Below are 15626 nucleotides of genomic sequence, written 5' to 3' on the forward strand. Positions count from 1 at the left end.
AGGAATGGCCTACGAATATGAACTAAGTAAATAGACTAAAAGTTTAAATTGAGAAAAGGTTTCTTTGAGTCAAGAGCAGGTGGTAAATATATGACTATACAGTAAATGACATTATGCTATGAGTCAGTGATTGAGCAGGTGGTTGGACCCACTAATGATTTCTTTTCTGTGTCATAGTCACAAGACTTTTGCCTCTCCTGTCTACAAAACAAACACGCAACAAATCTCCTGACTTTCTGTTTTTAAATGTAATATATTTTAAAATGTGATTTATTCCTTTGATGCCAAAATTGATTTTTCAGCAGCCATTACTCTTCAGTGTGACACTAAGGATAGAACTCAAAATGTTACATAATTTAATGGCTTATGTCCTGTATCTACAAGATTTCAGGTTATGACAGAAAACCACAGGTGTGGTGTTTGCGGTTTTATTCAGTTTTGCTCTTTTCAGGACAAAAAGGAGGAAAACATAATGAAGATTAGAAAGTAACATACAGTGACCATATTTGAAGGTAAAATCTCTCCCACATGTACAGTACATAGACATCTAACAGACTGATTTTTGATTAACTGTATTCCTGCAGTGCACATGTTCTTTAGTGTTTTTACCAGGGAGGCTGGTTTTTTCAATTAGACTGAAGTGATGCACTCAGTGGTGCTGGTGAGACAAACCCCACAGCCACACCGGAGCGCCACTGGATAGGTGTAGGACGGGTCCACGTCTGCTGAGCAGTTGGGCAGCTGCACCGTCTCTAATCGAGTTTCGTTATAGGTGCACACGCGCTGATGCGACTCGATGAAGGGTGGGTCCAGGACAGGCTTCTGCAGTGATTGACAGGTGAAGAGAAGGGTGTGTATCAGACTCATATCATAATGAGGATTTCTCATCTGGGCACTGATTCATTTTTTAGTTGCACTGTACAACTTTAAAGCATCTTCATAGTTTAATATTTCATAATATACTGTAGAATCTTTAATTAAGCATGTTAAGTAATGTCTCAAATGTCTGTTCCAACCCAAATAACATTTACTGAAAGTGAAATTCATCCCTGAAGGAACGTTTTTCTTTAAAAATGAATGTTGTCCTGATCTGATCTGACTAAAATTGAGTGTGATCTAATGTACAGTTGAGGTCAAAAGTTTACATACACCTTGCAGAATCTGCAAAATGTAAATTATTTTAGCGAAATATCTTACAAAATGTGTTATTTTTTTATTTAGTACTGACCTGAATGAGATACTTCACATAAAAGACGTTTACATATAGTCTACAAGAGAAAATAATAATTAAATTAAAAAAATGGCCCCATTCAAAAGTTTACATCCCCTTTATTCTTAATACTGTGTTGTTACCTGATGATCCACAGCTGTTTTTTTTTTTTCATGAGTCCCTTGTTTGTCCTGAACAGTTAAACTTCCTGCTGTTCAAAATCATTTAAGTCCCACAAATTCTTTGGTTTTTCAGCATTCTTGTGTATTTGAACCCTTTCTAACAATGACTGTATGATTTTGAGATCCATATTTTTCATTTTTAAAATACTACAGACGGTTTAAATGCGAAGACCAGGGTAAATTTAACTTATTTTGTCTTCTGGGAAACATTTAAGTATCTTCCGTAGCTTCTGAAGGGCAGTACTAAATGAAAAACATTATATTTAGGCAAAACAAGAGAAATGTACACATCTTCATTCTGTTCAAAAGTTTACACCCCGGCTCGTTTTTTTGTTTTTGTTTTTTCTTCTAAAGTGTCAGTGAGCGTTTTGATCCTCCTGTAATAGTTGCATATGAGTCCCTCAGTTGTCCTTGGTGTGAAAAGATGGATATCAAAATCATACAGTCATTGCTGGAAAGGGTTCAAGTACACAAAAATGCTGGAAAACCAAAGAATTTGTGGGACCTGAGGGATTTTTCTGAAGTAGAGTTGGCAGTTTAACTGTTTAACTGACAAACAAGGGACTTGTAAACAACTATCACCAAAAAAACAAAACAAAACAAAACAAAAAACAGCTGTGGATCGTTCAGGTAACAACACAGTATTAAGAATCAAGTGTATGTAAACTTTTGAACAGGGTCATTTTTAGAAATTCAACTTCTCTTCTGGACTGTATGTAAACGTCTTTTATGTGAAATATTTTATTCAGGTCTGTACTAAATACAAAATAATACGCATTTTGTATGATCCCTCTTATTCTGGTAAAATAATTACCATTTTGCAGATTCTGTGAGGTGTATGTAAACTTTTGACTTCAACTGTATTTCGATATTAGCACTTTTTTTGTAAATTTCTAAGTGTTTGCATAGAAAATAAATGGTCGGTCTCCTTCAGAGATGCTCTTTTCAATTATTAAGAGCAGTAAATAATATTTTTCGTTAAAAAAATCAATTGCAGAAAATCACGATGAACCAAAAAATACATGTGCAACCATTATAAACCAATAAAAACATAAAAAGCCGGGCCTGACTGCAATATCTCAACAATTTTTCTTTATTTTCTGTTATTTTTTTCCTTTAAAGGGGCTATATGCAACTTTTTCCCCAAAATAAACGTAACAATAGCCTTTTTATTTGGCCATTTATGACTCTCAAACATCTCCTGATGAGCATACTGACACCTTGTCAGCTCAGTGGGTGCACCTATAAGCCTGAATCCTATTTTTCCTATTTTCTGTCGGGTCGGATTTTTCGCGCGCTGTCTGCGGATGTGACGTCAAGCGCGTTCATGTTAAACGTTTCAGATCACTGTGCCACCACCACTAGTCAGCAATTAGCCTATTATTGCAAACAAACTTAGTTTCTCAAACAATATATTTGACTGTTCTTACCTCTGTAAACATAATGTTGACTTCTTTGAAGTTTGCACGTACGAGCGCGCGCTGCTAGAGCAAGCAGAAAGGAAGAGCAGTTCCGGTTTTTGGCCACAGGTGTTAGTCGCGAGTTTAAATTTCAGAAAATTGCATATAGCCCCTTTAATTTCCAGCAATCAGCCCAAGAGCTTCTCCGCCTCTCTCTTAAGAGCTCTAAAGAAAAAGCTGTTCAATTTTTTTTCATTTTCTGTTCCCAAAGTGCTTTCAACTGATTTAGGTGTAAAATTAAAACACAGTCCAATCCTACAAATGCAATCAATAATGCAAATGCAAATTATTTTGTCATTTAAATATAATATCTTCACATTTTTGTGAACTAGTCGAACCTTTTTGGATGCTTTAATTTGTATTAAAAGCAAGATCACCTTGTCTATATTTATGCTACTACAGTATGTAATATACAGTATCCGCCGTTTATTTAGATATATTACATAATTATAAAACTCTGTTGCATTAAAATTCTTGTAATAAAACATTTTCACCTTGACGTTTTTTATCAAATCATTTTGATTAAGTATTGATTACATTGCAGGTGTGCCGCAAAAGCTCTTCTCTCATTTTATGCGAGTATATGTTTGTCACGGTCTAATAATATCATTCTTACTTCCCAGGTCTCACAGCGTCCCCAGCAGGCATCAGTGGTGATGTGCAGCCCACCACATCCTGGTTTACGAGCCTGAAAGGTAAATTCTCTGACTGCACAGCCGATGAAACGCTTCAGGTTTAGCACAGAAGCCTCAGAGTGTCCACAACACAGCCAAACAGCCAGCGCCACACAGCACAGAGTAACAGGAGAGAGTCTAACACACATACAGAAAGAGTGAGAGTTTGTGATGAGCGTGTGTCTCAGATAAATAATTAAGTGTTAAATGCTCTGTAGGTTGGAAAAAATCAAGCAATTATTCTTGATTAACATAACAATTGTTTATAAATTGAGCTGTAATGATCCATGAAAACAGAACTGTTTTTCTTTTACTATATTAAAGTCACATTAAAACTGTTTTGTAAAATTTGTACAATACCATTTTTTTTCATTCAGCAAGGATTGCATTATATTGATCAAATTTATATATATTTTTTTTCAAATAAATTTTGAACATTCTATTCATCAATGAATCAAATAAGTATCATAATATGCATGGAAACACATTAAGTTTCAGTGCTTTCAACACTGATGATAAGAAATGTTTTTAAAAAAAGCATCAAATCTGCATATTAATATGAATTTTATTAGAATACTGAGCCGTATTAGAAGAATCATGTGACAATGAAAATCCATCTTAGCTAACACAGGAATAAATTACAATTTAAAATACACTGGCATTCAAAAGTTATGGGATCAGTAGGATTTGTAATGTTTTTTAAAGAATTAATGCTCATCAACGTTGCATTTGCTTGATCAAAAATACAGAAAAAACTGTAACATTGTGAAATATTATTACAATTTAAAATATTGGTTTTCTATTTTAATATATTTTAAAATATAATTTATTCCTGTGATGCAAAGCTGAATTTTCATCAGCCAATACTCCAGTCTTCAGTGTCACATGATCCTTTAGAAATCATTCTAATATGCTGATTTATTACTTTTATTTAACTTTTATTTATCCATGTTAGAAACAATTGCTGCTTAATATTATTTTTGGAACCTGTGATTTTTTTGTTTTTTTCAGGAATCTTTTATGAATAAAAAGTTAAAAAGAACAGCATTTATTCAAAATAGAAATCTTTCCAAACAATATAAAGTCATTGCTGTCACGTTTTATCAATTTAACACATCCTTGGTGAATAAAAGTATTAATTTCTTTAAAAAAAATACTGTGCTGTTACTTTTTATCAAATTAACACATCCTTGGTGAATAATTTTTTTTATTTCTTAAAAAAAGACTTTTAAATGGTAGTTTATATTGTTACAAAATATTTCTATATTTAAATAAATGCTGTTAAACTTTATATTTATAGAAGTATCAAAGGTTCCAACAAAACAATTAAGCAGCACAACTGTTTTCAACATTGATAATAAATCAGCATATTAGAATGATTTCTAAAGAATCATATGACACTGAAGACTGGAGTAATGATGCTGAAAAAGCAGCTTTGCATCACAGGAATAAATTACATTTTAAAAATATATTCACATAGAAAGCTATTATTTTTCATTGAAATAATATTTCACAATATTACTGTTTTTTCTGTATTTTTGATCAAATAAATGTAGCCTTGATGAGCATAAGAAACGTCTTAAAAAAACAAAAATCGCACTGATCCCAAACTTTTGAACAGCAGTGTATATTAAAGTAGATTTACGTTAAAAAATCTTACAACCCCAACAATCTGAAGATACTAAGATAAGATTTACCAAAATATAAGTTCAGATGTAAAAAGGACTATGTAAGTTTCTCACCCATGTGCTCCAGACCTCAGAGGAGCCATTGCTGATTCCAGTGACTGTGGATCTCAGTGGTGTTTTTCTTTAACAAAATAACAGTAATTAATACAATAAAATGATTCATAAAACATTATCCTCACTTATCTTCTATTTGTCTTCTTAGTTTCATTAAGGTAAAAGATACCTGGGTGGCAGATGCAGCACAGCTGAACTCTCCAGAAACTGTGAGAAATCTCACTTCCAGTCCTGATATCACCTCTCCTGAACTACTTCTGACACTCAACTTGCACAAATCTGTAATTTATTAGAAACGGCCCTGCCAACCCCCCCTAAAACACACAAGGCTGTCTCTGTAGCGCCAACTGCATCCAGCAGTAATAAAGAGATGTCACATAAGAGCGAAGACAAACAGGGAAGGAGCCGATGAGTCCATGTGCGTGGAGATTGATCCAGCCCCTCAGGCTCTGAAATCTGTGCACGTCGTACCTGCTGCTCAGGTACATCAGCCGTACATCCATTAACTTAATGAAGAGGAAAGAACCTCCTTTTGTTCAGAACCATCCGCATGGAAGAGAATGGGAAGCACCTTCATCCTCTAATCCATGTATTCATTTATTCATCCATCCATCTTATGGCCTGTGGTTAGTCCTGGCTCCAGAAAGAAAATAAGGAGGTGTCAGGACAGGTTAAATAAGACGTCAGGCTCCAAACAGTTAGAGTTTAGTCAGATACTTACCATGGCAACATGATGGCAGAAGTGTTTTTACCAAAAAGGCCTGATAATTGACACCTGAGGGCGCAGGATGACAATTGGGCTGATTTAATTTCCTCTGAAAATCATTTTCTTTATTACATTCTTTATTTTTTATTCCTCGAATTTGGACTTCATGAAAGACATATGCCTATTATAGATATAATTGTGCTGCCAAAGCAAACAGACGCTTAAAGACTCATAAATTTTAGGGAAGAGTAAATTACTTTCAAAAAGCTTTAAAAACTTTCTTTCATTAGAAAACAACAGTAGAACAGAAACTGGTCGAATAAAGCACACATATCATGCATAATACAGAATGTATTAGCTGAAATGTACAAAGTATTATTTAGAGTAAACGAGTTGTGTTTTTGTCCACATTAAACAAACTGAGACCTTCTTCAGGTAGCGTTAAACAAACTTATGCCACAGTGACGCCTAGTGGTCAACTCGGGAAAGTTTTGGTTAACTTTTAGAGAGTCTACTCTCTATTTGACTCACAGTATCCACCTTTTTCTTCCCGTAAAAGTGAGTGTAGCCATTTGTGAATTTTATGGGTCTAGCTTCCAGTCTTATCCGTTTCCAGCTATTTTTAATTGTACAAAACAACTCGTTTTGCTGCTTGATATTGCAAATTGCTGTCTTATTATTTTAATGTATTATCTTAATTATGAGCACACTGGTTTGTAGTGCAAACAGTTTTACCATTTAGCCTACTGCATGTTATTCTTCTCAGTATTTTTCTATAGCAGCTAATGAACCGGAAGTCTTACTTTCGCGTTAAATTAAATTAACATAAGTGTGGAAAACGTAGGCAGTATGTATGTAGGCCTACTGGCGCACTTTTCAGTGTAAATATAAAATGTAATTTTTTTTAACATAAAATGAAATTAAGGTGTAATTTGGTGTCACTTGCTCTGGAAAACTTCAATTATCTAAAAGACATTTTAAACGAACTCTTTTTGCTATTTGTTATATGTAAATCTATAATAATGTCTTAAACAACAATATTTTGTGCTGTATGCCTATTTGTTGTTTGTAAATCTATAATAAAGTGATTAATATGAAGAATTATGCTTTATTTAAATAAGAATCCATGCAATCCGGAATTTTGGCCAAGGGATTTTGCTTGTGTTTAAAAAAAATCCTTTTTCCTGCAAAATTGTGTCTACATTTTGATAACATGACACCATTTATGTATTTAACATTTATCAGTACCGAAACTTTGTTGAAATCTATGTTGAAACCTACAGAATTGGTGAAAACTGCTACCCCACAACCAAAAAAAAAAAAAAAAAACACATTTAAAAAGCATTTCAAATTTAAAATCTTAGATGTTTACTAAGATCCTTCTATTATCTGTTGAAACCCACAATAATATTTCAAATATCAGTAAGTTTAATATATATAAAATCATAATTTATCGGGTACTTTCAGTTGGTGGCTGTCCCGAACCCTGACCCCTAAATTTCAACTTATATAAATACATATATGTGTGTGTATATATATATGTATGTATATATATATACACATAAAAAAGGGGTATTTTATTCCATTGTTGTTTTTAAAATTATCTTTTTGGTTTAAAAAAAAGAGGTTTAAAAAAATATTTATTTTAGATTTTCTTTGTAAATCATAAAACATTATGTTAAAAAAATTATAATAATTTTTAATGTCACTACCGAAACAGTATAGGTTTTAGTCCACTGGCTGAGACTGATTTCAATTACACCCCTAAATTTATGATCAGGAAATATTCCTGTGTCCCTCTCTGTCATAACTACAAGATGTGAGTAGACAGGCCCCATCATTTTGAGGTAAATTATTTTCAAATCTCTGAAAATCTGTGTAACTTTAATGAACGTCACTACCGAACACCTTTTTTTCTGCAATTAAGCACACTTTTTTAGGAGTTATTCCATAAAATGTAGTTTTTATATGTGTACAACTGTTCTGAACTGTGCTAGTTAACCATGTGCTGATTAGCAGCTTTGAGATATGGGCAGTATCTAAAATTGTTACTACTGAAACAGTCACAACCAAAACATGTCACATTGTTTCGGTAATGACAAATGGGAACACACAGTCCTTTATTTGGGGGGAAATGTACAAAATTTTAGTACACCCTGCTGAAAAAAACAGCATATGCTGGTTAGGTATGTTTTGGTGCTGGGATGCTGGTTTTAGCTGGTTTATGCAGGGCCTTTGCTGGTTTATGCTGGTCCTTGACCAGCTACATGACCAGCATAAACCAGCAAAGGACCAGCATAAACCAGCTAAAACCAGCATTCTAGCACCAAAACATACCTAACCAGCATATGCTGTTTTTTTCAGCAGGGCAGTTATGCATTTTTTTTAGTATTTTAGTATGTTTTAGTATGTGAGTTAATGTGGTCGCTACAAAAACATTACTGTCACTACCAAACACAGGATGTTTTATCTAAAATAAAGTATAGGCATATTAAATGATCAATTAAGATGTTATGATAGTGTTTAGTTCAATATACAGTATATTCAAACTAATGAATCCTTAAGTTTGAAATCAGTATGATAAACTTTTTGCCTTTTACCAAGAAAAATTGGATTCAAAATAAAACAAATCTCATAAGCCACACTTGAAATATTGTTAAAATTGTAATTGTTATTGATTTACCTCTGAAAACTTTAATCCAATAGAATAAATATATTTACAAGGAATATATAAGCTAAACCTTAATACATTTCTTAGTAAATTATATATTACTGTGTTTCGGTAGTGACACATTTTGGGAAAGGACAAATCTTCCAAAACTTTATGAAAATACAACATGAGAATGAACTGCACAATTACTAGAAATGTGTATGCTACAACATGCATACATTCAAAATTTGTGGAATTTTTTTTTTCAAGACGTTTCCAACTCTAACTTTGTACCAGTTCTGAATGGCCCATAGCCTACTTGTTTGCGGTAACTTTTACTACCACGAACTCTATTTTGACATCCGATCCTACTGAGTGTCTGAAGCGTTATACTCATAATTCGCACCTTGAGGTTATTGATCTACAGGGGGGTTAATTTACTAGTTTGCCTGCTGTGCTCCTTTAGGTCCGCGCTCTGCCCTGAGTGGTCGTTATAATTAGAGACCCCCATGGGCGCGTCGGGTTACACTCACACCGCCGCCCGGCCGCTTCTCCCGGTGAGCTCAGCTGGGAACGAGAGGGAATATACAAGCTTCACTACATTTCGCTACACGCAGTAATATGAACTCCCTAACGATTCGTATTTGTCGTTATTGACGTAGTTGACGGAAAACATTCAGCAGTTAGTGCAACTGGACATTTAAAGAGAGTTTCAAACTTTGCCAAACATGTAAGTACAGTTTGACTTCTTCTGAACATACCCACCTTGACAGATATAAGGTCATTGAATTACGCATAACTCAGATTCAAACGTAATAACACCATGTTTATTTAAATGTATTGTTGTTATTAATTTTGAGTTTAAGTCGTTATATCAGTAATGAGACTATAGCCATATTATATATATATATATATATATATATATATATGTTTAAAAAATATAGCCTATATAATGTCACTTTATAGGTGGCTGACTAGGCTTTCAGTTTATAAGAGTACCGTCAGGTTTCAAGTACGCCATAAAGCCATGCAGTAGAACTGTATACAATATGTGTATGATAGTTGATATTGATATTGACGTGTGGTTTATTGTGTTCTACTTGTAACACGTGCCCGCGCCAGCGCTATTTTGGGGCAGTGGAGCGCGCAACGCCCATCTCGCGCTCAAGGCATACCGTGTGTCAGAGGTCACGCTGGTTATTCTGGACCGTGTGCGGAATGTTTCTGCTGCCTATGCATGTAACTCTGATAAAGACTCAATTCAGCTGAAATGTAATTATTTATTATTTAAATGGACAAAACGCAACAGCATACACAAAAACCCACATACAGTGGCATACCAAGTCAATGGCAGAAAATACATATTATTACTACTAGTAGCCACACACACTTTATTTATTTATTTATTTATTTTTACAATTTTTAAGGTTTTGGACATTGGATTAATTAGTCATGTTACTGTATGTAGTTAATATATCTGGAAAACAGTTGCATAATGAGCTTCATTAAAAATTTAAGTGGGTAAACAGTTGTACATTCTGGGTGAAGACAGTTATTAATAATAAAGACAGTCTTGTTCAAAGGGAGTTTTAGACACTTCACTTCTTTTGTCACTTCTATGTTTTTGTAGTATTCAGGTCAGGCATAGTAAAATAGTGACATATGTTCCTCTGCATAGGTGATCTTTCTGTGGGAGTGTTGCGTACTGTTCGTGTGAAATGCTTTACATGCTGTTGTGGTCAGTCTGTGTGGATGAAGTTTCCATGCAACTCTTTCTGTCATTTAGTGAGATTTGACTATGATCCCAGCACTCTGATTCAGAGAAAATGCACAGATCTCTGAGAAAATGGTTTGATCTCTGAGAATGTGTGGTCTTAATACCTGCTGTGTTTTCATTCCACATTATTATGCCAGTATGTGCACTCTCTTTCTCTCTCTGGTTATGTTCGTGAGAGTCCAGCTCAGGATAGCACACATTCTTCCACCCCTCTGTTCTTTAACAGAGTCACGTAGTGCTGGAAGGACATGCATTCACATGGTCACAGACTGATTGATGCAAGGGCATTTTGCCACGACTTTCTAATTTTACTGTTTATTTGAGAAATTTGTGTTTATCTACAGCTTATAATGCTGATCAATTTAACCACACCTCACAGATTCTGAAAAAAATGGCAGTTTTGGCTCCCCAGAGGGTGCCATTGCTTTATTTGTCTACCCACAGGAACTTAAGGGTCATTGCTACTCTGTGTTATTCAGTATGTTTGATTTCCTCATCATACGTCTTAATATAATGGATAAAATATTAAACACATAGTTATTTCTGTGTTTCTATGACCTTAAATGTGAAACAAAAAAACAACCAAAAATGTTTCAAATTAAACTTTATACACTACCATTCAAAAGTATTTGAACAGTAAGATTTTTTGTTTTTTAACAGAGTCTTATCTGCTCACCAATCCTGCATTTATTTTATCCAAAGTAAAGCAAAAACAGTAACATTTTATAGTATTTGTACTATATTGTACTGTTTTCTATTTAAATATATTAAAAAATGTAATTTATTCCTGTGATTTGAAAATTAAAATTTTAGCATTATTACTCCAGTCACATGGTACTTCAAAAATCATTCTAATATATATATAATATCTATTATTTTTTTAATTAACATGCATTATTATTAATATTATTATTATTTTGAAAACAGATGAGTAAATTGTTTTTCTGTTTCTTTGATGAATAGAAAGTTCAGAAGAACAGCATTTATCTGAAATATTTTGTAACATTATAAATGCATCCTTGCTAAATAAAAACATATACATTTCTATAATTTTCTTTCGCTAAAATATAAAATAAAATAAATTATTTTACTGACTCCAAGCTTTTCAATGGTATAGTGTATAATGTTACGTCAAAGAATCCAAAAAAATCTGTTTTAATTATTGATAATAATAATAATAATAATAATAATAATAATAATAATAATAATAATAAAATGTTTCTTGAACAGAAAATCAGCATAATAGAATGATTTCTGTAGGATCATGAACACTGGACACTGAAGACTGGAGTAATGATGCTGAAAATTTAGCTTTGATCACAGGAATAAATTACATTTAAAATATATTTAAATAGAAAGCAGTTATTTTAGATGAAATATATTTCACAATATTACTGCTTTTGCTGTATTTTGGGTCGAATAAATGCAAGCTTGGTGAGCAGAAGAGACTTCTTTAAAAAAACTTTTAAAATCTTACTGTTCAAAAACTTTTGACTGGTAGTGTATTTTGAAAATATTGCTTTACGCAGTACTCAGTTGATAGATTTTTCAACTGACATGTCCTCAAATTAATTTTTGGAAGGAAAATAAAAGCATAAACAACCAGTATTAGCAGTGGAATTATTTTTTTAGGTAAATAATCAGCTAGTATACCTTTTTGTAGAAATGCTTCCTTAAAGTACAAAACAAGCATTTCATAAAAGTTGCAGAGACAAAAAATAAATGCTTAACAGAAAGGACTCTTAATGCACCCCTCTGTTTATTGGCATCTATGTCTTCATAAAAACCTTTCACATCCATTGAAAGCCTTTAAATAAATCTGACATTTAAAAAAAAAGTTTTTCACACTAAAAAACAGAATAGTTGGAAGGTTGCAAGGTTCTTTTGGGGAATCAAAAATAATTATTCTATGGAATCACTGTGACAAAATCGTGGAACCTTTATTCTTAAGAGTGTAAACCTGAACTGCTATGACATCATTTGTCCCCTCCACAGATGCTGCGATGCCTCTGGTTGTTCTTAGCTGACCTGACTCTGTGGGAACCATGACATCACAAAGGACATCCAGAGACCCCCCTGATGAACGTGGCTCACTCCCACTGGACATCGATGATGTCCACATACTACTGCAAGGTCAGATTGAAGATTTTATTAAGCAAAACTAAAATAAAATATTGCTTATATCCGATTTGGTGTGTCAATATCATTCTCTGGTATAGGTTTGACAGTATCGATAGGTATATTTACAATTACGTTTAGGTATATAACGCAATGAAACTTTCAGTGGACGATTCTTTGAATTCATTAATTCATTCAACAAACTTTCTTCTTCATCTGTTTATTCAAAAGCAGATTAAAGTAATTTATTGGTGATGCCAAACACTATGGGTTAAAATCTCTTTGTCGAGCTTGCTCTCACATACACACACGCAAACACATTAAGCTGTGATATTAAATCAATGACTTGAATATGGCCTAAATAATGCATAGTCACATGTTTCGCAGATTGTTTGGAAACAGAGCGATGTAATTAAAGTTCTGTTGCCCTGAGTCATTAAGAGTTGCACAATTTTTTTCTAGAATACAGGGTGCGGGTAGTTCAATTTTTTTTAATCCACAAAAATCTTCACTGTCTCTGTTGTAGTGTCTTTGTTATTGTTTTGAGAGTAAGGTAAGGTGGATGTGTAGATAAGATTTCTTAAAGGAATAGGTCACCCACAAATGAAAACTTAAAAACTTTACTCACCCTTGTCAAAAAATCCTTTTATCCTTTAGAATCTTACTGGATTCTTAGAATCATTCCGATTTATTTTAATGGAATTTCACTTTGTCCTGTAGGATTTTATTTGATTCTTAGAATCCTATTGGACATTCCGGTTTATTTTGATAGAATTTTACTTTGTCCTGTAGGATTTTATTTGATTCTTAGAATCCTATTGGACATTCTGGTTTATTTTAATGGAATTTCACTTTGTCCTGTAGGATTTTATTTGATTCTTAAAATTCCTGTTGGACATTCCGATTTATTTTTAATAGAATTTTACTTTGTCCTGTAGGATTTTATTTGATTCTTAGAATCCTATTGGACATTCCGGTTTATTTTAATGGAATTTCACTTTGTCCTGTAGGATTTTATTTGATTCTTAGAATCCTATTGGACATTCCGGTTTATTTTAATAGAATTTTACTTTGTCCTGTAGGATTTTATTTGATTCTTAGAATCCTATTGGACATTCTGGTTTATTTTAATGGAATTTCACTTTGTCCTGTAGGATTTTATTTGATTCTTAAAATCCTGTTGGACATTCCGATTTATTTTTAATAGAATTTTACTTTATCCTGTAGGATTTTATTTGATTCTTAGAATCCTATTGGACATTCCGGTTTATTTTAATGGAATTTCACTTTGTCCTGTAGGATTTTATTTGAGTCTTAGAATCCTATTGGACATTCCGATTTATTTTAAAGGTGCCATAGAATGGAAAACTGTGTTTAGCTTGGCATAGTTGAATAATAACAGTTCAGTACATGGACATGACATCCCATAAGTCTCAAACACCACCATTTCCTCCTTCTTATATAAATCTGGTGTTTGCAAAAGACCACCGAAAAATAGGTCAATTCCAATATAACACCGTCTATTACGCAATAGTCCTGATCTTTAATAGTTACGCCCCCAACATTTGCATAGCCCAATCATCAGTAACATCAGTACATCAGTAAAATAAGGCGAGCCACTGAAGGGACATGGTTAGCTTAATGTACATAAGATTTTACTTACCACATAAACGGAGAGATGAGTGCACTGATGATGGCCAATGATTTACAGATCCTGAGCATCACTAAAGCATCAAAACTTGTGTGGTAAGTCCTTCTTATGTTATACTACTTCGCTGCAGTATAACGTTACACAGAGCACATGCATCACAGTAGTGAGAGAAAAAAATGTCGCGGATTCAAAACGGCAGATTCAACAAACCGCATATTAAAAGCGGCTAGAGTTAAATAAATGAAGCGGCCGTAATTAAATATTTATTTCCTCCATGTGTTTCCTTACAGCTGTGTGAGCGAGCCACTCTTTGAGACAGCCAATTAGAGCAGAGCTCCTCATTATTATGCAGGAACCTTCCAAATAAGGCAATAACAGAGCATTTCATTCTAGGGACAAATCCTAGGGTTGGAAATGGACCTGTAAAACCATTTCTGCAGATGTTTTGCCCTTTCCTATGCCTTATACCTTCTATGTAGATATCAGAGAACAATTTAAAATATTGTTTCAATGCATTCTATGGCACCTTTAATGGAATTTTAATTTGTTCTGTAGGATTTTATTTGATTCTTAGAATCCTATTAGACATTCCAGTTTATTTTAATGGAATTTTAATTTGTCCTGTAGGATTTTATGTGATTCTTAGAATCCCATTGGACATTCCAGTTTATTTTAATGGAATTTTATTTTGTCCTGTAGGATTTTATTAATCCTATTGGACATTCAGATTTATTTACAAGTTTCTTATTAGAATCCTTTAGGATTTGATCCCATAAAAAATCCTATAGGAATGATCCTGCAGAATATTTATGTCTTGTCCTATAAGACTATTTCTATCAAAATCCTATAGGAACGGTTCCAAAATATGATAGAAATTCCAATAAGAATCCTGTAGTTTCTTATTAGAATCCTTTAGGATTTAGGACAAGGGCTCTCAGGCCATACTAGATGTAGATTTAAAATTTAGCATTACATCACTTGCTCACCAATGGATCCTCTGCAGTGATTGAATGGGTGCCATCAGAACAAGAGTCCAAACAACTGATAAAAACATCACAATAATCCACAAAAACTATGCTTGATCTGTGCATATTTCCGTCCTGATTCCAAAAAGACATTTTTTTTTTACAGGAAATACACAAGAAATATACCAGAATCGTCACTTTAGGTGTTAATTTATGGACTGGAGACTTGTGGATTACTTGTGGATTATTGCGATGTTTTCATAAAATGTTTGGGCTCTCATTCTGATGGCACCCATTCACTGCAAAGAATTCATTGGTGAGCAAGTGATGTAATGCCAAATTTCTCCAAAATCATTTGGATGAAGAAACAAAATGGCTTGAGGGTGAGTAACTTTTCAGCAAATTTTTACTTAGGTGAACTATTCCTTTTATGAACACAATTTATGTAATTATGAAAGCATGATTACTTTTGAAAAAAGCATAATTGCTCA

The 15626-nt window shown here is 33.4% G+C and overlaps 2 protein-coding genes across 2 annotated transcripts in view; one reads left to right on the forward strand and one right to left on the reverse strand.

Annotated features, from left to right (window-relative positions):
- Window positions 1-414: 414 nt before the first annotated feature.
- Window positions 415-5539, reverse strand: gphb5 (glycoprotein hormone subunit beta 5). The gene is made up of 4 exons (XM_073835067.1): window positions 5438-5539; window positions 5269-5335; window positions 3469-3664; window positions 415-822 (listed from the first exon to the last, which is right to left on the reverse strand). Exons 2-4 carry the CDS (start codon window positions 5295-5297, stop codon window positions 631-633), a joined length of 417 nt encoding a protein of 138 aa, XP_073691168.1. The 5' UTR covers window positions 5298-5335; window positions 5438-5539; the 3' UTR covers window positions 415-630.
- Window positions 5540-12446: 6907 nt separating this feature from the next.
- syne2b (spectrin repeat containing, nuclear envelope 2b) overlaps window positions 12447-15626 on the forward strand; it is a 120046-nt gene continuing 116866 nt past the window's right edge. Inside the window, exon 1 of the mRNA XM_073834594.1 lies at window positions 12447-12534. Within this exon, the coding sequence (XP_073690695.1) occupies window positions 12447-12534 (88 nt within the window). The remainder of the gene's footprint in view (window positions 12535-15626) is intronic.

This window comes from Garra rufa, chromosome 2 (genome assembly GCF_049309525.1).
Source record: "Garra rufa chromosome 2, GarRuf1.0, whole genome shotgun sequence".
Classification (NCBI taxonomy): Eukaryota; Metazoa; Chordata; class Actinopteri; order Cypriniformes; family Cyprinidae; genus Garra; species Garra rufa.

Bases quoted from the DNA above. Each gene is read 5' to 3' on its own strand.
- gphb5 (XM_073835067.1), bottom strand. From the start codon at position 5,297: ATGGCTCCTCTGAGGTCTGGAGCACATGG. The intron at 3,665-5,268 runs GTGAGAAACTTA...TATGTGTGTTAG, and splicing joins CTGAGGTCTGGAGCACATGG to ACTCTCTCCTGTTACTCTGT. The intron at 823-3,468 runs GTAAGAATGATA...CAATCACTGCAG, and splicing joins GACGCTGTGAGACCTGGGAA to AAGCCTGTCCTGGACCCACC.